Source organism: Notamacropus eugenii, chromosome 3 (assembly GCF_028372415.1).
Source record: "Notamacropus eugenii isolate mMacEug1 chromosome 3, mMacEug1.pri_v2, whole genome shotgun sequence".
Taxonomy (NCBI): domain Eukaryota; kingdom Metazoa; phylum Chordata; class Mammalia; order Diprotodontia; family Macropodidae; genus Notamacropus; species Notamacropus eugenii.
Genome location: NC_092874.1, coordinates 467,120,973 through 467,145,183, shown reverse-complemented (window position 1 = coordinate 467,145,183; position 24,211 = coordinate 467,120,973). Strand labels below are relative to the sequence as shown.

The 24,211-nt window shown below is 44.8% G+C and overlaps 1 protein-coding gene across 2 annotated transcripts; it reads left to right on the top strand.

Annotated features, from left to right (window-relative positions):
- Positions 1-377: 377 nt before the first annotated feature.
- LOC140497652 (protein SPMIP1) lies at positions 378-18,249 on the top strand. Of its 2 annotated transcripts, none has more exons than XM_072598832.1 (2): positions 378-11,431; positions 15,221-18,249. In XM_072598832.1, exons 1-2 carry the CDS (start codon positions 10,952-10,954, stop codon positions 15,230-15,232), a joined length of 492 nt encoding a protein of 163 aa, XP_072454933.1. In that variant the 5' UTR covers positions 378-10,951; the 3' UTR covers positions 15,233-18,249. The 2 variants fall into 2 exon arrangements, with proteins under 2 accessions (XP_072454933.1, XP_072454932.1); XM_072598831.1 differs by having other exon boundaries at positions 6,497-11,423.
- The last annotated feature ends 5,962 nt before the right edge of the window (positions 18,250-24,211 follow it).

The window sequence follows — 24,211 nt, the reverse complement described above, 5'->3', positions numbered from 1 at the left end:
GGCAAGAGAAAAACATGAGGTCTACTCTCATCACATTCCACTAAAGGAAAGAATAAAATGCACACTCATTTTGATAGGAAAACCTATCTCATAATACAGGAGAGTGGGGTACAGGGGCACAAGCAGGGTGGGGGGGAGGATGGAGGGGAGGGCATGGGGAGGAGAATGCAATCCGAGGTCGACACTCATGGGGAGGGAAAGGATCATAAGAGAATAGAAGTAATGGGGGTCACAATAGGATGGAGGGAAATATAATTAGTCCTATACAACACAACTAGTATGGAAATCTTTTGCAAAACTACACAGATTTGGCCTATATTGAATTGCTTGCCTTCCAAAGGGAAGGGGTGGGGAGGGAGGGAGCTAAAGAAGTTGGAACTCAAAGTGTTAGGATCAAATGTAATGTTCTTACCACTGGGAAATAAGAAATACAGGTTAAGGGGTCAAGAAAGCTATCTGGCCCTACAGGACAAAAGAGAAGACGGAGACAAGGGCAGAGAGGGAGGATAGAAGAGAGAGCAGATTGGTCACAGGGGCAACTAGAATGCTTGGGTTGGGGGGGGGAGGAGGGGATAAAAGGGGAGAAAATTTGTAACCCAAAATGTTGTGAAAATAAATGTTAAAAGTTAAATTAAAAAAAAAAAAGGTAGAAAAAAAGAAGAGCCAACCCAATTTGGGCAATCTTTAATAAACTTTGTTTTCTTTGGCTTTAAAAAAAAAGATTTGAACTCAGGACCTCTGACTCTGGAACCAGTGATCTTTCTTTCGTAGCAGGCTGCCTCCCAATTCCCAGGGCATGGACCTTTCCAGGGTGCTGCACCCCTACTTTGAGCCTTCACTTCCAACACTAAAAAGTACCAGGGTATGCTCCCCACCAGGCACAGGTTGGTCACCTATTTGTCCATCAGTAAGAAGGACCTTGGAGCTGGAGGGGGCACCTTGACCTAATTACTCTGGGTTGCCAAGGGAGCTGGCAGATGTTGCTATAAACAGTCCTGAGGCTGGAGGAAGTGGCCCTCTGAAACCTGAGCCTGGAGCCAGAGGCCAATGCCAGGTGCTTTCCTACTGCCCAGCGTCTTCTGCTCACCTTTCCACCAAGCCCTCTCTGATGGCATCATCCGCTTGGCTGGTTGGCATTTTGTGGGCCTTGGGACGGATGCCAGCTGAGGTTATCGACCAAAGGGCATCGGTCGTGGTGAATGTTCCCCCCTAGGGAGTGGTCATTGTTCCCTAAGGAACAGGCTACTGCTGTTCCTCTCTTGCTCCTGCAATCCCCAGGGCCTTTCGACAAAGTCCCCATTTGGGGAGGTAGAGGTGGGGCAGAGTGGGGAGGGGGGCAGTAGAAAAATCAAACTTTATTTTTAATCAGATCAAATATGACAGAGCCTTGGAACACTGAACAGGAAGGCTCTGAACTGCACTCAGGAAGAAGCTGATATAGAGAGCAATATGTTTTCCAACACACTGCCTGGTACTAACGTGTTCCTCCAAGTTTTAACCGACAGTGATGATTGCTCATTGGAGCCAACTGCGTCCTGTGCAGTGGGGGAGCTAAAGTTCTCCCTTGCACCCCCACTCAAAGTTTAGGTTGTCTTCCTACCCTTTCCTGGAAGAGTGACCTCCCCATCTGTAGAGAGCAAGTTGGACTCTCCTGAGGCTCACTCCGGGAGGCAGAGAGCCCTTCCCTGGGAACGAAATATCAGCAATCTTGTCCCAGATCTCTAAGCATATCCCGGTCAAGTGTGGAACGCATTCGCTTAGATTCTTTCCAATGTAATTTATTAAGATTCAGCTAGAGATGTAATCTCGGATTCTTAACCTGAACTTGGGAACTTGTATTTTTTAAAAATATTTTTATAATTACATCAGTATAATTCATTTCCTTGGTAATCCTGTGTGTTTGAATTTCTGCATTTACATACATTATTCTGAGAAGGGGTCCTCAGACTTCACCAGACTGCCCACGGGGTAAGTCTGAGACACACAAATTGTTCAGAAGCTCACCTCTGGGGTTCTGCTACAAAAACAGACATCCTCTGCAGTGTGGAGAGATATGTACACAGGTGAGTAAATACAAAATGTATACTCATTAAATAATTGTTTGGGGGCAGGAGAAAGCACGACCAACTGGAAGTCTCCACTGCTCATGTCAGAGGTGGTGCCTGAGCTGAGCCTACAAGAAAGCTAGGAGTTGAAAAAGGGAGGGCAGTCCAGGCATGTGGCACAGCCTAGGCAAAGGCATAGAGGATTGGTCCAGCGATCAAGTAAGGTAGTTTCTGTGTCAGGGCTGAGCTGGATGGCTCAGGCTTCTTGTGCACAGCTTATTCTATCCAGGAGCAAGCTCAGTTGAGCCTCTAGTTTCCACTGGGAGTTCGTCTCACATCATTTTTGCGTGACCTTATGAAAATCACTTTTCTCCACCTGCCTCAGTTTCCTTATCTGTAAAATGACCTCTCAGGTCCCTTCCAGATGGACATCCATGATCCCAAGGTTTAACCACCTCTCTCTTGTTTCTTGACAAAGCCAGGCTAAGAAGACCCCTCGGGTCTTTGCCTGCTCTGACTCAGATTCTGGGCAATGCTTCCTTTAGCCAAGCTGACGGACCCCAGCCTCTGTCTGGTTCCTCTCCCCAGGTCACTTTCTGGAGGTCTATACTGCCTTTGTTCTCTCCCCCGCCCTTCAGAGCTCTCTCTGTTCTCATTCTTTCAGCCTCCACGGTCTCCAGCTTGGGCCTTTCCTGGGAACACTCAGGCTGAACAAAGCTTTCCTTGCCAGAGAAGGAGAATTGGGGGTAGAAAGGAGACACAGGAGAAGGGAAAAGCTGAGGAACCTGACCAAGCATCTCTGCTGGAAGAGACTCTGGTCTGTCTTTGAAATGAGAGACTCAGTTAGGGCCAAGCCCTGGGGATGAGACCAAATGAATCTTGTCCTTGACTGACTAGACAGACCTCAGCCTGCTGGTAGATAGCTTCTAATCCCTTGATGTAGGAAGGTTCCCATAGAGCAGCATGAAAGCAGTCCATCAGGGCCCAGATACAAAGACAAAACGCCTCCTGTGGAATCTGGGTAGCCGGGACTGTAACTGGCATTTATATAGGCTTCAAAGTTTGCAAAGCACTTTAGGTATATTACCTCATTTAATCCTCACAGCCCCTGGAAGTGGGCCCTGTTATCTCCATTTTACAGATGAGGAAACTAAGGCAGACGGGTTAGATGATAGGCTGCTTGTGTCTGAGGCAGGATTTGGACTCGGGCCTTCCTGACCCCTGTTGGAGGGCTTTGTGCACTACCCTTCCTAGATAGCTACTGAGTCCATAAAAGCCTAGTGGCATCAGATCAGAGGCTTATACTGGCTAGAGGAGCCCTCAGGACTGTCCAGTCTCACCCCTTCAATGTACAGAGAAGCAGACAGCACAAGGAAGGTGAATGCACTTGGTCCAGGTCACCCAGGGAGTTTCTGAGGTCAGAAGCCCCCCCATGTTCTAAGGGTCACCTTTGAGCATGGGTGCAAGGCCCTGTGGAAGTCTGCCCCACAGGCTCTTTGCCGGCTTAGGAAGATGTCTCTCCTGAAAGGAAAACCTAGAAAATCTTTCATTTAAAAACAATCTGTGATTTGTAAATGGTTCGTAGCACTGTGGTTTCACCCAGTGTAACTGAATGGCTGTGTCCTTTTTCCACAATGAAGGCCCGTTGAAAACATTTTACCTTTTTATTTCTGGCCATGATGGGAACAGGGTAAAGGGGAAGGAGAGCTGAGCCTGGGGCAGAAGGTTCTGGGTCATCAGACTCCCTAGGCCTCAGTTTCCTCATCTGTAAAATGAGAGAGTTGGTCTAGGTTGCTTTGAATCTCCCTCCTGGCTCTACAGCTTCTGATACAGATTTGACTAGGAGAAGTCTCTCTCACCGGAGGGGTGCAGGGCCAGGGGCAGCTGACCCTTGGCTGCAGAGCTGCATCCCAATTACCAGGAGGCTCTGGGGCCTTCCTGTTCAGGGTGTTGCATCAGTGAGCATGTGGCATCTGGGACACTCATCCTCCTTCCTCTCCGATTCATCCCCAGACATCATCCTCTGTTCTAATCTCACAAGACTTGGATGAGTGACACCAAACTCAAATAAAAATATGGGCCACAGAACCATGCACAAAGATCCCTGTGGGCCCCATGTTTACTTAAGAAACTGCACGTTTCCACGTTTCCTTTTTTATTAATACATCAGAATCAGACAGGAACCACATTGTAATCTGGCTGTGCGCCTCATGTTGGATACCTTTGGACCAGATGGCCTCTAAGGCTCCATCCTTATCTATTTCCTTCATTTTGCAGATAAGGAAACTGAGGCCCAGAAAGACAAAGTGCCTGCGTTATTGGGTCCCACAAGCCACGAAAAGCGGAACCAAGGTTCCACCCCAAATCCTCTCAGTCCGCTTCCATCATCATTTCCCCTGCATTAAACCACATTGAATTTGATAAGGGAGAAAAGGTTTGGGAAAGGGAGTGGATCTGCTGTCAAGGCCTGTCAATCCTGCCCCTGTCTCTCCACTCCTATGCAGTTAATATTTTAGTTCAAGTCCCCATTGCCTCTAATTGTCCCCACCTAATTAGCCTCCCTGTTTATAGTCTGAGCCCTGTCCTAGCCATCTTCCACATAGCTGTTGAAATAATCTTCCCAAATCCTGTGCCTGATCATATCACTTCCCCCATGAAAAATCTTCAGTGGCTCCCACTCACCCTCAGGATGAAATACAAACTCTTCACCACTCCACAGAAAGCCCTACAGGATCTGCCTTTTTGGCTTTGAAACATACACCTTTATTCACTCTATAATCCACTCAAACTGGCTTGTTAGCTGTTCTCTAGCCTCTGCACCTCCTGCTCCAAATCAATGTCTCTTGTAGGATGTGGCCCTTGGGCTGAGATGTGAAGGGAGGCGTAGGTGAGGAGTGAGTAGATTCCAAGCGTGAGGCACCCCCTGTGCATGGGGACATTGATGGGAAAGTCTGTGCCAGGAAGAGCAAGTAGGCTGATTTGGATGAAATATAGAGTTTGAGAAAGGGGGTGATCATGTTTAATAAGCTTAGAAGTGGAGACTGGCCAGATCATGAAGATGCCGAACACAGAAGTCCATATTTTATCCTAGAAGCAAGAGGCAGCCAGACAAGCTTCTTGAGCAGAACAGAGATATTTCTGACCTCTGCCTTTGGCATCAGTGTGGAGTTTGTTTTAGAGAAGGGAGAAACTAGTTAGGAGACTGGAAGTGTCCAGGAGAGAGGTGATGAGGCTGAATTAGGTCGGGGGCTATGTGCATGGACAGAAGGAAGGATATTGGTACTGAAATGCCTCATTGAGAGACCCAGCCAGTGCCCACCTAAGGGGTATTTGCTTACTTGGCTTGTGCCCCAGGCATGCCCAGCCCCTGCTATGGGCTGATTTTGGTGACCCAGCTATGGTGAGCAGGGCAGCAAGGTTCCTTAGGTCCTAAGGAAATCCCCTTAATAAAAGGACTTGTTGTGTTGAATTTGGATTCAGTCAAAGGGCCAAACTTGAGGGCCTAGAGGGCCACATGTAGCTGGAGGCTGCAGGTTCCCCACCCCTGATGTAGGAAAATCTGACTCCGCCTTTAAATGACCTGTGGGACTTTGGACTAGTCTTTCTAACTTACAGGGCCTCAGTTTCCTCATCTGTCTCTAAGGCCCCTTCTAGCTCTTTGGGTCTAGGATTGTATTAAAACCTTCCACCTGAATAAAAATAATAATATTTAGCATTTATATAGTGTTTAAAGGCTTATGAAATACATGTATCTTCCCAAATAATCCTTGCAACAACCCTGAGAAGTAGGCACTATTATTTTTTTCATTTTACTACTGAGGAAACTGAGGCACAAAATGGTTATGTGACTTGTGCAGGGTCACACAGCCACTAAATGTCTGAGTCTGGATTTGAACTCCTGATTGGAGGTCTGACACTCAGTTCACTGCACCACCTGGCTGACTGAAAACCTTCCTGCATCCTCTGGCAGTTGTAACTTCTGCCTCCAGTCCCTTCTCTTATTAGGGTCTGGATTTCTGCTTGAGCCACAGGGAGCTGTGCTGTTGGGACTGACAGAAAAAGAACAGTTTTATTAATTTGGCTCTTTTTTCTATTTCAGTTTATAAACACCCAGCCACTGACCCACATGCCGAGTTGGGGGACATCAAAAGTTTCTCAAAAGCAACATTCTGATGTGTTTAGTTTAAGTTAATGGAGGCCATAAGGATCTAATTCCCCCTGAAATTCACAACATAATGAATGCTAAAGGCAGAATGTGAGCCCAACCTTTGCCAAACCCCCAATGTTTTTATAAAAATAAAAAAAAAAGTCTGGTCAGATGGCTAAAAGCCATTGGCTCCTCCCCAGGCAGTAATGAGACGCACAAATTCCCCAGATCTGCCTGACTGTCCTGAGAGAAGTCAGGCCAAGCCAATAATATGGGCCATCAGAAAGCTCCGGGGCCACTCTTGTGGGGTGGGAGGGAAGGAGGCCATGAAGAGGATTCTTTTGTAGGTTTCATTACAGAATTCAAGACTCACACAAGTGAGTCCCTTCCACTTAAAGAAGAGGATGACTGGAGTCCTTTGTTAATGAGGCAGTTCAAAGGGAAACCCGGAAAAATGGAAAGGTCTTGGCGGCTGGGTTGCTGAAATCCCATTGAGGGGTGTGGACTAAAGGGTGAACTAGATTATTGGTTTGTCTGGTGGGCTGTCTTCTCATAAACGTATACTGTTCCCACTGGGTGTGGGAAGGCTTTTCTGAAACAAAAGACTCCCTTTTCCCATTGTTCTGGCCTGTTTTGCCAGAGCCTTAAAGCCCACGGTTGTTGAGCATCTCATGGATTTGGTATTTCACATGAGCTTCCCCCACTCGCCTTCCCATCTTAAGAGTCCTTGAAAACTGGGAGGAGGCTTGGAATTTACAGTCTGGATTTCTGGCTCCTATCCAAGAGCTGCTCACTTCTTTGGGACTCACTTATCTGCGGTGACAAGGCCTAGAGATAAAGCTATCTCCGTAACCTTTCAACAGTCATCCACACCTCCTTTCCCGCTCCTTTTCCCCTGAGCCTTCTTGGTCATTAGGGCACAGTCCAAGCCTGGCAGTTCTCTGAGGCTCAGGTTACTGCAAAATGAGAGGGCCAGACTACATGTCCTCTCACATTCTTTGGCTCTTCAAGCCCTATGTAGAAGGCCTGTCCTCATCATGCTGGCAGAAGGAATTCCTTTAGCAAAATTCATCCCGTGATAGGAGATTGGACAGGGCACTGGACCTGGCTAAAATGCTATGCCAGACTAGATGCATGACCCTGGCCATGTCTCTTAATCTCTCTTGGCCTCTGTTTCCTTCTCTGTAAAATGAGGGGAGTGGCTTCTCTGGTCCCTTCCAACCATAGAGCTGTGATGATCACTTGGGCTTGTTGGGGTGCTATAGAGTCTCCTTCTCTGGGGAGAAATCATGGGGCAGAAGTGGCCAGGGTTCCCAGAACCGATCCTTTTTCCCCCATCTCATCTTTCAATGGGTCTCCAATTGGGGGTTTTTGGTGTATCATCTGTGGTTTCCAGCCTGAGCAGGAACTCAAAGAAAGCATGGTTTCCTCCCTAACCACTTTCACCTCATTGTTGATCCTTCCAAACCCCAGGCCTTCCAGGGGGAGACTGGAAATAGCCAGGCCTGGATGGAGGTGCAGAGAAGGGCAGAAGGCAAGGGAACAGAGGGCTAAGTTGTACGTGTATGTGTGGAAAGGGCTCTCCCCCCAGTCTAGAGGTTGGGAGAGGAGACCCTTAGGATCTTCCAAGATCTTGGAGCTCGGGGAATCCCAGATTCATCACCGAAGGTCCATTCTGTGCTATGTACAGAGCTCTTGATTGTTGACAAAATGTTTTTAGGTAAATTCATTAGGTTCTTAGAACAACTCTGTGAGATGGAAAGGCACGTAGCCCTGGGTTCCTTCCTCTTCCCTAAAATGGGAATAAGATTGGATGGAGGGCCACCATACAACTTGTCGTGAGGTCTCCTTCAATCCAATGTGAGCGAGGTCCTTGAGGGATAGGACTGTCTTTCTGTCCTTAGCACTTAGGACACAGTAGGTGCCTAATAAATGCTTGTTTTCCTGCTTCATCTGGGCTTGTGCTAAAGACCCATTCCAGTAGAATGGCAAAAATCGTCCATTTTGTCTTTGTATCTCCAGAGCTTAGCACACAGTAGGTGTTCAACAAATGTTTTTTGTTTGTTGAGCGTTAATGAAATGAAAAAGATTTTAAAGGGAAATGTTCCATTATCATTAGCCCCATTTTACAGATGAGGAAATTGAGTTTCAGAGATTTGTTGTTGTGTCGATTTAGCCTTATCTGACTCTTTAGGATCCCGTTTGAAGTTTTCTCAGGGAAGATAATGGAGCAGTTCACCATCTCCTTCTCCAGCTCATTTTACACATGAGGAAACTGAGGCAAACAGGGTGAAGTGACTTGCCCAAGGTCACACAGCTGGTAGATGTCTGAGATTGTATTGAACTCAAGAAGATGAATCTTCCTTGTTCCAGGTTGAACCCTCTATGCACTATGGTGCCATCTAGCTGCTGAGTTTCAGAGAGGTTGTGGCTTACATAGGATTATTTGCTAAATGTGAAAGGGATCCCTTAATAAATGGCTAGAGGCTGTTCAGGCCCAGGCCAGGGCTGAGTTCATTGCCTTGAGCTTTCTCTGGTCTGACATCTTTTCTATTTCATGCATCAAGAGGACAGAAGCAGAAACCTCAAGTGGAGATGCAGAGGAAGATTCCAATTGGACATATTTCCAAACCATTGGCACTGTCCCAGAGTAAAATGGGCAGTCTTAGGCAAGGGGCAGGGGAGGAATGAGGGGAGGGTGATGAATTTCCCGACCAGAAAGTCTTGTAATAGTGAAAGAGCAACAATTGGTTTGTTTTTGTCTTTCTGTCCCCAGCGGTTAACAATATCTGGTACATAGATGGTGCTTAATGCTTGCTTGCTGAATGGAACTGGATGTTGAAAAATCCTTGTGGGGGATTGTGTCAGGAGGACTCCTGCTTAAGTTCAGGTGACCCAGTGGAACAAACTCTTTCTCCAATGCTGACTGTGTGACCTTAGCCTCACTGGGCCTTTGTTTCCCCACCTGTAAAATGATAGGTGTGGACAAAAGGGTCTCTAAGTTCTGGAACAGCACTAGATCTATGGAGGCTGTAAAGCCTTGAAGGTCTCTTCCAACTTTGAGATGACAAGAATGATAGCATGAGTTGAGTTGGGTTGGAGCGCCCTCTGGGGGCTTCAAGGGCACCTGCAACTGTCCTGTGGCTTGGGGCAGCCCCTCTGCCCCTGGGTTCTGCTCCTGACCCTTCCTACTATATGGTGGAGCAAGAAGAACCCTGGGCTCAGGATCTGGAAAGACCTGGATTCAAATCCTCACCTCCGACATTGATGATGACATGACCCAAATTCATGTCTGTTTGAGTCCTGTGTGGCCTTTCCTAGACCATGACTGCCTCTCAATATGGTAGGGCACTTACCACCTTCCCTCACTGAAGCAGAGGGCACACTTAGACCCAAGAGGCACCATCTTTCCATCATTCCTCATTGGCTTCATGAAGACTGAGGAATGTGAGTGGCCCAAACTCATCTGGTTCTCAGGACTTCTCAAGGAGAGGTTCATGTGATGACTGGTCAGAGACATGGCTGCCTCTGGGCAGGACCAGGAAGGGGGAGTCTTTGTCCCATCCCCAGAGATAAGGACGAGAGAGTACAGGCTTCCCTGGGATGCTTCCACTGGATAAGTCTATGCTGCCTGCAAGGACCAGGGAACCCCACACTCATTGAGAGAACTAATGGGCCTTTTTGTTCTGAATGGATCATAGGACCATAGATGTAGAGCTGTAAGGGACCCTTAAGGTCATTAGACAAGGAAACTGAGGCAGAGTTTTAAGTATTCTGCCCTAAGTCTCATAAGCAGTAATTAGTCATAATAATAGCTAGGATTTATAAAGCACTTAAAAATGTTGAAAATTATCATCTAATTTTATCCCCAGAATAACCCTTTGGGAAGGTCCATTATTATTCACATTTTACTACTACTACTACTACTACTACTACTACTGCTACTACTACTACTACTACTACTACTACTACTACTACTACTACTATTTATCTACCATTTATCTAGTGCCTACTATGTGCCAGGCACTACATTAAGTAAGTTCTTTGCAATTATTATTTCATTTGGTAGGTGTTATTATTATCCCCATTTTACAGATGAGGAAAGTAAGGCAAGCACAGGTGAGGTGACTTGCCCAGGGTCACACAGCTAGTAAGTGTCTGAGATCAAATTTGAGCTCAGGTTCTCTCTGCCTCCAAGTCCATCACTCCATGCACTGTGTTCTGTGTTAACTAGATGCCTAATTAACAGAGTTGAGGTTCAAATCCAGGTCCTCTGACTCCATACCCCCTTTGTGCTGTAGCTCACTAACCACCATTATATATAAATTCTGTTGGTTCAAGGAACATAGACAAAGCCTCCCACTAAGATGAAATAACTGCAGTTTATTGGTAGTATACCACTTTCTTATTTTCATTTTATTTTAATTTCATCCTTAAAGGAAATTCTAGGTGTGGATACTCCACAGATGAAAGGTAGGTCTTCTGATTTCAGAGACAAAGACCCGGATGGGGGCATCTCCCTGCCTGTGTGTCTGTTGGGCCCCTCTGAGCCCTGATTGGGAGGGACAGGGAAGAGGAGGGAGCACGTGGTTCTCCAGAAGTAATTTGATCTTCAGCCTCTGTTTCCTGGGTCTTCTGGTCATTGGTGGCTGCCTAGCAGCAGCTGGCCCCAAACAAAGGAGCAGCCCCAGCCCTAGCCTCAGCCCCTGGGTGGTGGAAGTCAGGCCAGCACCTCCAAGGGCTTCTGCCGTCTCCCAGAATGAGGGACCTGTTGTCCACAAGGAATCAGGCCTGCTGGACAGAGCTCATTGAGAAGGAGGCATCCAGCCGGGCACACTGGAGGATTAAATTTGCCCATAAGTACCCACGAGTTCCCGGTCCCAGGAAAAAGTTCCAACTCCCCTTTCTCTCCCCAGCTCCAGATGCATGCCTGCTGCCTCCCATCAGCCCCCCGAGGATGGAGGGCTCAGAGATGAGCACCTTCCCAGAAGGAGCTGGTGTCCAGTCTCCCCAGGAAGGGGGCGAGAAACGGCAGATGGAGGAAACCAAGGCTGAGTCCTTCTTGCCCGAGATGAGACCTGCCACCCCGAAGACTGGGCAGCTGCTGTATCAGGGCATTTCCCGAGAGGGTAAAGGGAGACTCCTGTACCTGCAGGCGAGGTGGCAGCAGAAGCCAGAGGACAAGTTTCAGTACCCAGTCCTGTCGTCCTGGGACTACGGCTGGTGCATAGGTGATGGGGTCTGGTTTTATCCAAAGTGCTTTGATATCTGTTGTCTGTTGTTATGTCTTGGTCTTTAAGTAGGGACAGCTGGTCTCCATTCACTCATTCATTCATTTATTCATTCACTCTCCAAACACTGACTTTTTAACCTTGTGCAAAGTCCTGTGGTAAGTTTTCTCCCCATTTAACTGTAGGTTTGCCATTAGCGTGCCTGCATTCAGGTCCTTGGATGTCTGGGCCTCAGTTTCCTCATCTATAAAATAAGGGGATTAATTACAAGGCCTTTGGAGGTCCCTTCCAACGCCAGATCCAAAGTGTGTCTACACTTATTCAGTGACCGGGAGGCAGAGCTGGGGACTCCTGACCAGCTCAGTGCCTCGTTCTGCACGTTGGGCTCTGGGTTTGGGATGGAGAGGCTGGTCTTGTTAAGACCAGCCTCTTCTCTTCATGATGTTTCCTCCTTAATCCTTAACTCTTCTCATTCCTTTTTTCCGATTTTTTTTTTTTTGCTCCTCTCCTTCACCCACTGCTCTCCAATCCCAGGGGTTTTGAATGAGCAAAAACATTTGCAATCTCTCCTCCTTCCTTTTCAAAGTTGGCTGGCCAGAAATTTCTTCTAGTTTCATGAAAAAAAAAAGCTCTTTGGGAAAGGTCCTGCTGGGGCTGTCTGAATCAATGTGGATTTTCATAGATCATGGAATGTGAGGGCTGGCAGGGGCTCCAGAGGCCATTTAATCCCCTGATTTCCAAGGTGAGGAAATCTAGGGGGAGGGACTTGTCCAAGATCACATCGCCAGTTGGCAACAGAGCTGGACTTTGAACTCAGGTCATCTGACATCAAATTCAGCATCCTTTCCCCTGCATAGATCAATGTTCGAGCACTAAAAAAAGAACAAAAGCCCTTCACTGCAAGATTTGTGACCAAGAAATTCAGATGTTGCTCAGCTTTTGGCTGATTTTTCTTTTTAAGGAAAGAAGTTCTCAATGAAAAGAGGCTGGCAATAGACCACAGGATGATGGTTGCTGTAAGAGACCTTTAAGATCATCTAATACATCTCTTTTTACGTATAAGGAAACTGAGGCCTAGGGAGGTAGAAAGACTTGTCCTGCGGTACAGGTAGTAAGTGCTAGAGATAGGATTTAAATTCAGAATCTCTGACTCAAAAATCAGTGTCTCTTTTCATCATACGACACTGTCCTTCCTGGAGAGAGAGAGTGGCTTCTCTAACTCAATCCTAGATGACAATTTTTCCCGGTAGGTGCTAGAAGGGGAATCTTACTCCAGTGTGGGTTGGGCCAGTGGCCTCAGAGGTCCCTCCGTACTCTGAGATCCTGAGAGAGGAGGGAAGAGGAGGCTGAGACCAGCAAAGTGCAGCATTTTGTCTCTGAGGGAGCATTGGATTTGAAGTGAATTCTCAATTTGGTTCTTTATTAGTTGTGGGACCTTGGATAAGTCACTGAACTTGACTTATTCTGTAAAAAAGGGAAAATCCATCTACCTCACAGGGAGGCTCAAAGGAGGTAATGTGTAGTCACCCCAGCTCTCAACCAAGGAAGCATTTATTAAGTACCTACTATGTGCCAGACACGAATACAAAGACAATAAAGTAATAGTGATTCACAATAAGCTTCCATTCTAATGGAATAGACAACAAATACATATAAAAATGTATATGACATAAACTTCATGCATACATACATAGTACACACAAAATGATTAAATAGGAGATTGTCTGAGGGGGAGGGCACTAGCAGTGGGGGGAATCAGGTAAGATTGCATGCTTGGGAGGGGTCTTACTTTTCTTTACTTGTACGATGAGAGTTAGTGGTTCAGTTCTAAGCAAAGAGAAAAAGTAATCCAGATGCTTGTGTTTCCTCTTCTGTCCCCAAGGCTAACGCTTGGTATTATCTGAGAAGAACTTGGCCTCTGGGGAAAACTGGGAACCAGGACCGTCCCAGGATCCTTCAGCCCCATTTGGTTTGCTCTTGTCCCCAGCTTCTGACCATAGATGAGACATAAATGAGTGGTAGGGAGACGTTAACGAACCCAGGCTCTAAGAAATGGATATTGATTAGTAAATGCTGCTTTCTTCCTAACTCCCAAGTCCTGGCTTGATGCTCCTTCTTCCATTAGAAAGCACATCATTCCTTATGTTGAACCAGTGTTAGGGCTTCCTATGTTGTTGAATATACTCATAGAATTAAGATTAATTTTTATTTTAGTCTTTCAATTCCTTTCTAAGGTGGGTGTGGCAAATGTTAGCCCTTCTAATTGGATGAAGAAGGAAAAGTGGGGGGGCGGAGTTCAGTGCATAAGTGAGCATTTGATTTGACTAAGGACAGGACACAGATGGCATCAAGGATGGGCCTGGGAATAGTACCCTGACTGCTAATCCAGTTGTTGCTGAGTAGTTCTTTTTCAGCTCTGTCTGACTCTCTACGAACCCATTTGGGGTTTTCTTGGCAGAAATGCTGGAGTGATTTTCCTCTCCAGCTCATTTTATAGATGGGGAAACTGAGGCAACCAGGGTTAAGTGACTTGCCCAGGGTCACGCTACTAGGAAGAATCTGAGGCCGGATTCAGACTTGCAAAGATGAGTCTTCTTGACTCCAGGTCTGTGCAGCCCAAACCATTGGATGGAGAACTAAAATGTCGCATCTGATATAATTGCAAATGGCAGCTGAAGACTGGAGCAGAGCCATGGAATGTCTAGGGCTGGGAAAAGGTGGGCCGGAGAGCCCATGGTGTAACTCACTGGGCCAATGAGTCCCTGCCACAAAGAGAGAGACCTTATAAAAGGTCTGATGGGCCCAAGTATGCTGTGAAGATGGTTCACGCTAGAAGGAGAACCTCAACAGGAAATTTGGCTTTTGAGTTTGTGTGGGGGGAAAGCACAAACTCCCTTACTCAAATTGACTGCTGGCAATCCCTTCACCAGTAAACCTGGAGTAGTAGGGAAGCGCCTTACAGAAGCAGAATGGCAATTTATATAGACCCTGACTGGGAAATCCCCCGCCCACAGCTGACCATTATTCTCATTGGCTGAGAAGCTCGGTCTTACATTCTAGGTGCGAAATCTAACCAATCCTTTTGGAAACCCAGTTCAAATTTCCCACTCCTGGATGTTACGAAGCCCGTGAAAATACACATCATTATATGCAAAATAGGCATTGAAAATATACGCAAATGAAGCATTGATGACTCATGCAAATCGGGCATTGAGAACTTCTGCAAATCAGGTGGACCTGAGTGAGGACTGCAGACTGCGTGCACATATGCAAATTAGGTATTGAGGAGTTAGTGAGTCATATCCAATCACTGACCCTAATGCAATACATAGCCTTATATGGAAATCACCTGACTGGAGGAATGGAAACCTGGGCCCAAGGTCTCTTGCACTCCAGGAAGAAGACTCCATATTCCTGAGAAGTCTTCCCTAAATCTGTTCCCATTCAAGGTCCAGCTAAGATCCCACCTCCTCCAGGAAGCTTTCTTGTACCGCTCTTCGTTCCAGGGCTTGCCTCCGTGAATTATTTTCTGTTTATTTGACATACAGCTTGTTTGGACCTGCTTTGTTTGCACGTTGTCTTCTTTAGACAGTCTCAGGTTCTTTGAAGGCAGGGACTACTTTTTGCCTGTCTTTGTATCCCCAGTGTGCTGGCACATGGTAGATGCTTAGTAAACATTGATTAATTGGGTCTGTCTTTGGGGAACTGCCTAGAGAGGCCTATGACAAGAGGAGAGGTATTAGAGGTATGCCAGTGCCCAGTTCCTCACCTTAGGCTCTTCCTTTGCTCTTTTTTAGGGGATTCCATGAAGAAAGCCAAGGCTCCAGTTCATGCCAGATCCCGGCTCATCAGAGATACTTTTTACTTCCGAAATGGGGTCTTTCACCAGCCCTCCAGGTCTGACCAGCGGCTCTGAGCTCTGTCAGCAAAGAACCCTGTTGGGGGCTTGTTCTTCAAACCAGAATCTGCAGCCTGACCAGATTATTTGTGAGAGTTTCTTTGCCTCTGCCTCCTAGTCCTGGCCCCAATAGAAACCAAACCCACAAAGCACCAAAATAATTGTGGATTTTCAGTATGATTGCTCCTGGCCCCCTCGTCCTGATTTGTGTTAACACTGAGCCCAGGACTTTGTCTCTTTCACTTAGCCTGTTTATCATCAAATCAATGGCCAAGGATTGTCAGTCACATGTTTGTTACCCAGTGCAAACATTTGGAAGCTCTCTTTAAACCTATGCCGGAGCTGGAGGCTTCCTTGGGGGCACCTCCCTCTGCTGACCTTTCACCCAAGAAACAGTTTCCCCAAAGGTTCCAGGGGACCTAGATGATTAAAGATCAAGTCTTCTCTTAAGACTGGGAAGGATGGAAAGAGCTCTGATTGGAAGGCAGCTTATTGCTTCAACAAGCAAAGAATTCTTGCCTGCAGTAAACAGGGTCCGCTTTGCTAAGGTGGAGTTTTGTACGGATTTTTCTTCTTTTTTCCCTTTATTTTTTGCATCAGATTTTCTGCAGGACATTCCTCTTTGGGCCTCAACAGAGGAGGTTGTGAGAGACTTTGGAAGGTCTTTTAGTCCAGAAATTTTCTCTGGTTTATTCCAACAAGCTGTCTCTATACTCGTTGCATCCCTTTATCCAGCTTGGTAATGCTTCCCTTTTCTGTAACCTGTGCCTACAACCTACTGATTAGCAAATGAAGTTCTAGGGAGGAGAGACAATTTGGCCAGTATCTCACAGATGCTAAGAGTTAGAGGTAGGATTTGAAATACAGTCCTTTGACTCCAGACCCAGAACTCCTTTCAATGGAGCATGTTGTTTCAAGCTTCTTGGTCAGTTGGGAAAGATTTGTCCCTCTTTCCAACACCCCCCTTCTATTCCCCAGGGCAAATCGCCACTCATCCCTGTACCTCAGTTGTGATCTAGGGGTTTTGGGAACCCTGAAATTCAGGAGCAAAAGGGCATAGGTCTGCCTAGAAAGAATTCAACACCTCAAGCCTTTTTTCAATCCAAAAGACAAGTTGTATTATGTTGCCAATAGAAGTGGGCCAGATTTTAAGAATTTGGGCAGTTTAGTGGGGGTAAGACAGATATTTTATACAGAAAGACTGTGGGAAGGTCTGGATGGGATTGAGGAGTGGCAAGTAGCCTGGGGTGGGCCAGATGCCTTGGGCAGAGGCACTGGTGACTGCAATGTATGAGAAAATTCAGGCACCAGGTCAGAGGTAACAGAATGAAGGGTTGGACTGGGTCAGGGGCCACAATGAAAGGACATTTGAAAGGATTATTCACTGGGATGGGCTGGATACCTCAGGTATACCTCAGATCCAGAGATCTGGGTTCAGGGGCCTTGGGGTCCAGATCCCAAAGACACAGTCTTTTCTTTTAGAGGACCTGTCAGCCCCATCACCTCAGTATCCTCACCTATAAAATGAAGCCAGGGGTTGGACTAATAAGCTCTAAGGTGTCTTCTGGTTCTGAGGCTCCGATTCTGCATTGTCTTGCTAAGCGGCTCTCATTTATGTAGTGATGTCAGGAGTGTAATGATGCCCCAAGCCCAAGAGACTGCTTCTCAAGATCATCCACACCTGACATGTCCCGAAGGTCATCATTCCCAAAACTCTGGCAAAATCCTTAGTTCTTACCCTTCCCTGCCCAGCTGTAGCTCCCATTTAGGCCTGAGTGAGAATTGCCCTAGTTTGGGGGATGTTGGCTGCTGCCCTCGATGGGGAACCAGCTGTTGTTTTCTTCCCTCCTTGCCTTCATCTGTCCCTCAGGGCTCCCTCTGTTAAGTGTTAAGTCCCCTTACTTTCCCTAGTGTGAGTTAAAATGAGCCAATAAAGATCTGTTTCCTTCATTAGCTTCTGGCTCCTCTAATTTTTCTGTAAAACCCTCCAACCCTTATGTCCAACCAGAACAGAGTAAGGGGATGTAAAATTGAAAATCGATTTTAATTCTAATTTTAAGACTCAGTCAAGATGGCCTAGGTTTTAATACTTTCCCCATGCTGTATATATCCCCACATCCCAAGAAACTTGCCTAAAGGTCAAACTTATGTCTTCTAATTATTTCCACTCGGGACTCAATTCTGTTGTGAATGGAATCTCCACCCTTGTATTGTCTGCTTTTGTAATCTCACTCCCTACCCACTGAACCCAAATTCAGTAGATGCTATCAAAGCCTGTCAGAGGACTAATCCTGTCATCTAAGGATTATTCCCACCTTCCCACAGGAGAAGTAATGGGGAGTGGCTGAGGTGACAACCCACCTCCTTATTAAAATGTTTACCAATGGAGATCATGGAACAAAAGTACTTCTAACTTCATGGAAATGATAAAAGGATTTTCTCTTTGTAAATTGTCCAATAAAACTCAAACAAACAAAAAATGCAAAATTAAAAGCCCCTTACGTGGGAAACAAAGAATAAAGTTCCGTTTCCACAAGGTCAAAACTCTCTTTGGTGATAGTTGGTCAGAGTTGTGATTTAGGATGGTCAGATTAAAGGTCAGAAAGTTCTGCACAGGCTTAATGAGCTGTCTGAGGGAAAGCCTATCAGAAAGGAGAACATGAAGTCATTGGAAGGGACTACCTAAAATTCCAACTGCACTTGCTTAATGACATACAGTGGGAATGTCAAAAGACTGTGACCCAAAAGAGAACGGATGGACCAATCTGTCCTCTCATGGGAGGTTCTGAACTGCACAAACTTTATAAAAATGCCCTCATTTCCCTATATCTCTCTCTCCCTCCCTCTTTTTGAAGAAGGGTGGAGTTTACCTCAGCCAACATGTTTAATTCTTCTGAACTTCACTTTAATAAATTTTTCTTAATACTTTTCAGTGTCAAACATGTTTTTAACAATTGCTTATTAATCTTTATATTAGGTTACTCTCATGTGTTCACTTGAAAATACTGTCATTGATTTGTAAAATTGTAGGTCCTATATCTGCCATGTAAGTGAACAATTAATATTTGGAACTTGAAGTTTAGTTTGCTTTTGAAAATGCAACAGACAGAATATAAGTAGGTTATCTAATAAATAAAAAGAGATCTCAACTTAAAAATAAGTGTTTTTAAATTCTGGTCTTTCTGAAATCAAGAGAATTTGGATTTAAGTACAAGGTGGCTTAATGGATAGAGAGGGCCTCATAATTGTCCTATTTCTGACATAGACTGGTTGGGGAGACTTTTCCATCATCAGCTCCCTAATATTCCAGGTTAGAAAACAACTGCTGATATGTATTGGCATAGGGAGTTCCTTATCAATGGCTTCCTGCACTGATGAAATCATGTTCAGATAGAAAAGAAAATAAATGCTCTTATTGCTTCTTTCCTCCCTTTTAGCCACCCTCCCCTTTCTTCCCCCTTCCCCTCCTACTACCTATAGAGCTAGTTAGGATTATCTACTTAAGATTATTGTTCCCTCCTTTGAACAAATCAGATGAGAGTACCTCTCAAACAATGCTCATCTCCCTCCCCTAAGAAAATAAATGCTGAGATGGATGCATAGGCATTTTAAAAAATAGACCACACAAATAGCATGTGTTGACCTGAAAACTTGGTTAAAGAAAAGGCAACAGGCTAATGCATACATTTTATGATTTAATTAATTAATTGATCAATTCCCTATTAAAGAAAACAGTAACATAATGCATTATGGAGCCAGAAAAATGTTCTGGCTACCCACTACAGAAATCTTCTGGCTTATATACATTTTGCCGTGAGAAAGGAGCTCTCTTAGTTGAACAAATCATAAATTCAGTAAGATAAGACAATTAATAGAGCAATGTCAGTTGAGCCTTGAGATTCCAGGCTGGGTAAACATATGTCTTGGTGACATACGACAAGAAAGGAAATCCCACCACTAGTGAGTGGCAGGCTTCCTGTCCTAAACAGATATTCGAAACAGCTGACATAGGAAAGGGTAAACAAAGTTCAGATAGAAATTACGACCTAAGATGTCTGTATTTTCTTTACCATTAACATTCCATAACATAGTATATGTCTACAAATATTAAGATATGGAAAACGTCCCATTATTCAAGATAGTGTCTTAGGTTAAAGGTCTCTTAAGGAGTGTTAAGTCAGCCCTGGCTGGCTTTTGTGGACATAGGAAAAGGCATTCTCTGAGTTTGCTTCAGAGAGAGCAAAGAGATTATTCCAAAATTTTATATTAAACATTGTCACATGTAATATCGCAGAGGACTGGTAGGCAAATGCACTTTCATCCATTCAATTATCTAATTCAACTCTAAAATTTTACTTGGACACCTGCTGTGTAGAAAACCCTGTGTCTCTTGCCTCAAGCAATACAAAGGAAGGGGAGAAACAGTTCTTGACTCCAAGGAGTTCTCAATGTACTTTTAAGGGTACTGATTCCTAAAATACTGTGCTTAAAGGTAACAATTGTTAGAAGTGAGCCTGTCTAACAAGTCCCCAACAGTGAAAAACATGCTTATCTTAAACAAAGAACAATACTTGTTGTGAAATCAGGAAAGCTCTTATTAATCTTATGGACAGGTAGCCTCCCCAGTAAGGTTACAGGGTGACTGCAACACATTCAGAAAGATGGGGCTTCTTATGCTGTTTTCTGAACTTTGGATCTCCTACAATACTGTCCCCTGGCCATGTGACTCCATGTTCTCCTCTCTAATAGGCACTTTCTCACACAGCTCCTTGGGTCTGCGCATTAGTTTCTGACCTCTAACCTGTCCATGCCAGGTCACAACCCTTATCACTTAGGAATGTGGAAAACAGAACTTTCTTACTTCCCACACAATGAATAGTAGGGTTTGAGATTCCATGTTAGAAATAATATTTCATCTTCTTTTGAGACAATTGTCATTGATATTTTTGTATATAGTACAGATCAACATGACAGTTAAGTGGTGCAGTAGATAAGAGTTCTTGGCCTGGAGTCAGGAAGATTCATCTTCCTGATTTCATATCTAGCCTCAGATGCTTACTAGCTGTGTGACCCTGGGCAAGTCTCTTCATCCTGTTTGTCTCAATTCCTGATCTGTCAAATGAACTGGAGAAGAAAATGGTAAACCACTCTAGTATCTTTCCCAAGAAAACCCCAAATAGGGCTACAAAGAGTCAGACATGACTGAGACAACTAGACAGCAACAATAATGGTCAATATTGTTTTAATTAAATGTTTACAATTCTTAAGATTGCAATATGATGTTTGCCATGTGATCAGGATGTTCTTGAATGTCAGATGGGGAAAAGATGCAGGTGATTTTTCCAAATGTAATAAAATGAATTGTGAGAGAGTCCTGCCTTCTTTGCAAAGGTAGAGAGCCATCAGTATGGAATGGTTCTTACATGGTTGGATTCTACTGATAGATTGGTAAGTTTTGCTGAACTGCTTTCCTCCCTTCTTTTATCTTTTGTTACAAAGAATGATTCATTGGGTAGGGAAAAAGATATACTGAGAAATGAAGATGACATAAAAAAGGGCTATCAATAAGAAAGTAAATTTTAGTGAAAAAGGAATGGGATTCCAAATGCCTGTGAAATGTTTCTTATAGCCTTTGGACATATGCTAAAACCAGTTCCTTCCTGACCTCTGCATGGTTGATCAGTGTGTCATTCTTCAATTTCTAGCAGTTTTCTACCTTCTTTTTTTCTTTAGAAGGAGATGCTAAGACTGACATAATTCTTTCCCTAGTAAGATATCCATTTGTTGGTTGCTGAACAAGCACTTCAGAATACCAGAGATCACTTTAATGTTCGGTTTGATTGGTTTCATCAACCAATTCTGAAGTCATTGACTTCAGATTAAAGTCAATCACTATCTAGCTGATCTTCCAACCAAGAAGAGGTATGGAATATCATCAGATTCCTCTTGTGTGGCAAAGTCCCTGGCACTGATTCCATCCTGAGATCTACAAGACAGGGGGTCCACTCCTCCTACAGAAGCTGATGGAAATCTTCTGGGTTATGTGGCAAGAAGAGGTTATCCCCCAGGAGTTCAAGGATGCCTCCTTTGTCCACCTCTATAAAGGAAAGGGAAACAGGTTGTTCTGTGACAATCACAGGGGGGTCTCTCTCTTAGTCTTTGCTGACAAGAGTCTTGCCACGGTCCTCCTTAATCAGCTGATCCTTCACCTGGATGATAGTCATCGACCAGAGAGCCAGAGTGGCTTCAGAAAGAGCTGAGGAATGGGTTTGACATGGTGTTTGCTGCTCAACGACTCCTGGAGAAATGCCACGAACAGAACAGAAGTCTGTACACAATGTTCATTGATCTGACCAAGGCCATTGACACTGTCAGTTATGAGGGCTTGTGGAAGATCATGGTGAATTTTGGGTGCTTGGAGAAGTTCATCAGTATTGTACATCAGTTTTACACTGGCGTATTCTCATGCCTTCCCAGTCACCAATGGAGTGAAGCAGGACTGTGCGCTTGCTCCTGTGATTCCTAGCATTATATTTTCAGTGATGTTGGATACTTTCAACAAGAATGAAAACAGCATCAAGGTCAGCTATGACTGACAGTAAGTTATTTAACCTTGAAAGGCTACAAGCCAAGTCTAAAGTGGAGGGACAGTTGGCGTATGCCTTTTTTATTTGAAGATGATTGTGCACTCAATGTAGCCACTGAGGCTGAGATGCAACAGAGTATGAATCAGTTCTCTGACAATTCTAGACCTGGCAATTAAGACCAAGAAAACAGAGGTTCTCCACTAGCCAGCATCATACCACCCATATGTGGAATCATCAGTTATAATAAATGGAGAAATTTGGAATGCTGTGGATAAGTTCACTTGCCTTGCCAGTATAATTTTCAGGGACATACACATAGATGGTAAGGTTGATGCACACGTTGCCAGAGCTGACTCAGCGTTTAGAAGGCTCCAAAAGAAAACGTGGGAGAGAAGAGGTATTAGCCTGTCTAGCAAACTGAAAGTCTACAGAGCTGTTGTACTGACTGATTCCATCCCAGACAAGATCTACAAGACAGGGGTTGTATGCCTGTAAAACTTGTACAGCACCATGCCAGAAAATTGAACCACATCCATTTGAACTGTCTTAGGAAGATTCTGACGATCACCTGGCAAGAGAAGGTATCAGATACCAAGGCCCTCTCTTAAGCTAAACTGCCAAGCACTCACATTTTGCTTCAAAGAGCGCACCTCTGATGGGTTGGTCATGTTGTTCGAATGCCAAACATACATTTGCCTAAAAGAGTATTTTGTGGAGAACTCACATAAGGCAAGTGCTCACATGGAGGTCAGAAGTGATACAAGGCCAGTCTCCAGGTCTCTCTGAAGCACTTGGATTATGAGACATGGGAGACACTGACAGAGGACCAACCAGCATGGAGTGCCATGCATTAAAGAAGACGCTGTGTGCTACGAGTGAAGCAGAGTTGCAGTAGTACAAAGGAAAGGTGATGCACACAGATCTAGAGATATTTCCATCTCAAACGTTCAAATGAATTATTTTTGCGTTAGCTGTGATAGAGCCTTCTTGGCTCTGGTACTGGATTGTTCAGCCACAGGTGAGCACACTATACCCTGACCCCAACATCATGATGTCATTGGTCCTCTTCAAGGATGAAGGACAAACTACAAGCAGTGATCACAACAGTCAGCACTTGAATATGAAATATTCAGGACAGTAATGAACAAGGAAAATACTAGTATCCCAGTTCCCTTAGCAAGAGGATAGTTATATTTCATCTGCACATAAGTACTGCCTCTTCTGCTCCTTCTCTTTCAACGATCCCTTCAGTCTCATTTGGAACCTATACGAGACTCATAGCACTGATAGGGAAAATCTCAGTAGACTGAATATGAGGCTGGATAGGTCTTAAAGCAAGTGCATTCACCCCCACTTGCCTCTTGGTTCCTTCTCAGTGGATTTATCTTTGTTTTGCAATGACCTCCAATTCATCTACTTTTCTGCTGCTTGCCTCCATTTCCTCCTGTTGCCATCATCTCATCCTTCTCCTTCTTCCTCTTTTTCCTCATCCTCCTCCTTTTCCTTCTTCTCCTCCTCCTTCTTCTCCTTCTTCTCTTCCTCCTTCTTCTCCTCCTCCTTCTTCTTTTCCTTCTTCTTCATCTTCTTCTCCTTTTCCTTTTCCTCCTCTTTCTCCTCCTCCTCCTTCTCCTTCTTCTTCTCCTTTTCCTCCTCCTCCTCCTTCTTTTTCTCTGTCTCTGTCTCTCTCTCCTCCATTTACCCCCCCACCTCTCTCTTCCTCCCAATAACCCCTGTTGTTCCTCCCAGCAATCCCTATTCTCTTCCAGAAATCCTCACTCACCTCCTTTGATTCATTCTTTGCATTTCTACACACAGCAGATGCTTAATAATTGCTTCTTGACTCTGTGACTTCAGAGGGCTGATGCTAATCTGTGCCACCCGCCTCCTGACAGACAGGTGATGAATTCAAGATGCAGAATGAGTCAGACACTTTTGGACAGGGACAATGGGGAAATTTGTTTTGCTTGACTATGAGTGTATGTTACAAGAATCTGAGCTTTCTTTGAAATGGAAATTGGTAGAAAGAAGAAAAGACAAATGCTTGTTAATTGAAAGATAAAATGGAAAACTGGAAAAGATCCTTGTTGATTAGTTCATTCATCTTGGGTCACACTATCAGGAGAAAAAAAAGTCCTTTGTCTTATTTTATTTATTTATTTAAGCTGTCAAGTGTGACTACTGCCCTCTGGGAAAGGAGAAGAGCGTCAGTCCAATGTCCACTCCATTCTATTTTTAATTAGAGCAAATAATAACCAAAGAAATCACTAGACATTCACTCCCCACCTCCCACTCTATTCCTCAGC

Coding starts and splice junctions, on each gene's coding strand:
- LOC140497652 (XM_072598831.1), top strand. CDS start 10,952: ATGAGGGACCTGTTGTCCACAAGGAATCAGGCCTGCTGGACAGAGCTC. Junction 11,424..15,220: donor GGACTACGGCTGGTGCATAG/GTGATGGGGTCT, acceptor GCTCTTTTTTAG/GGGATTCCATGAAGAAAGCC.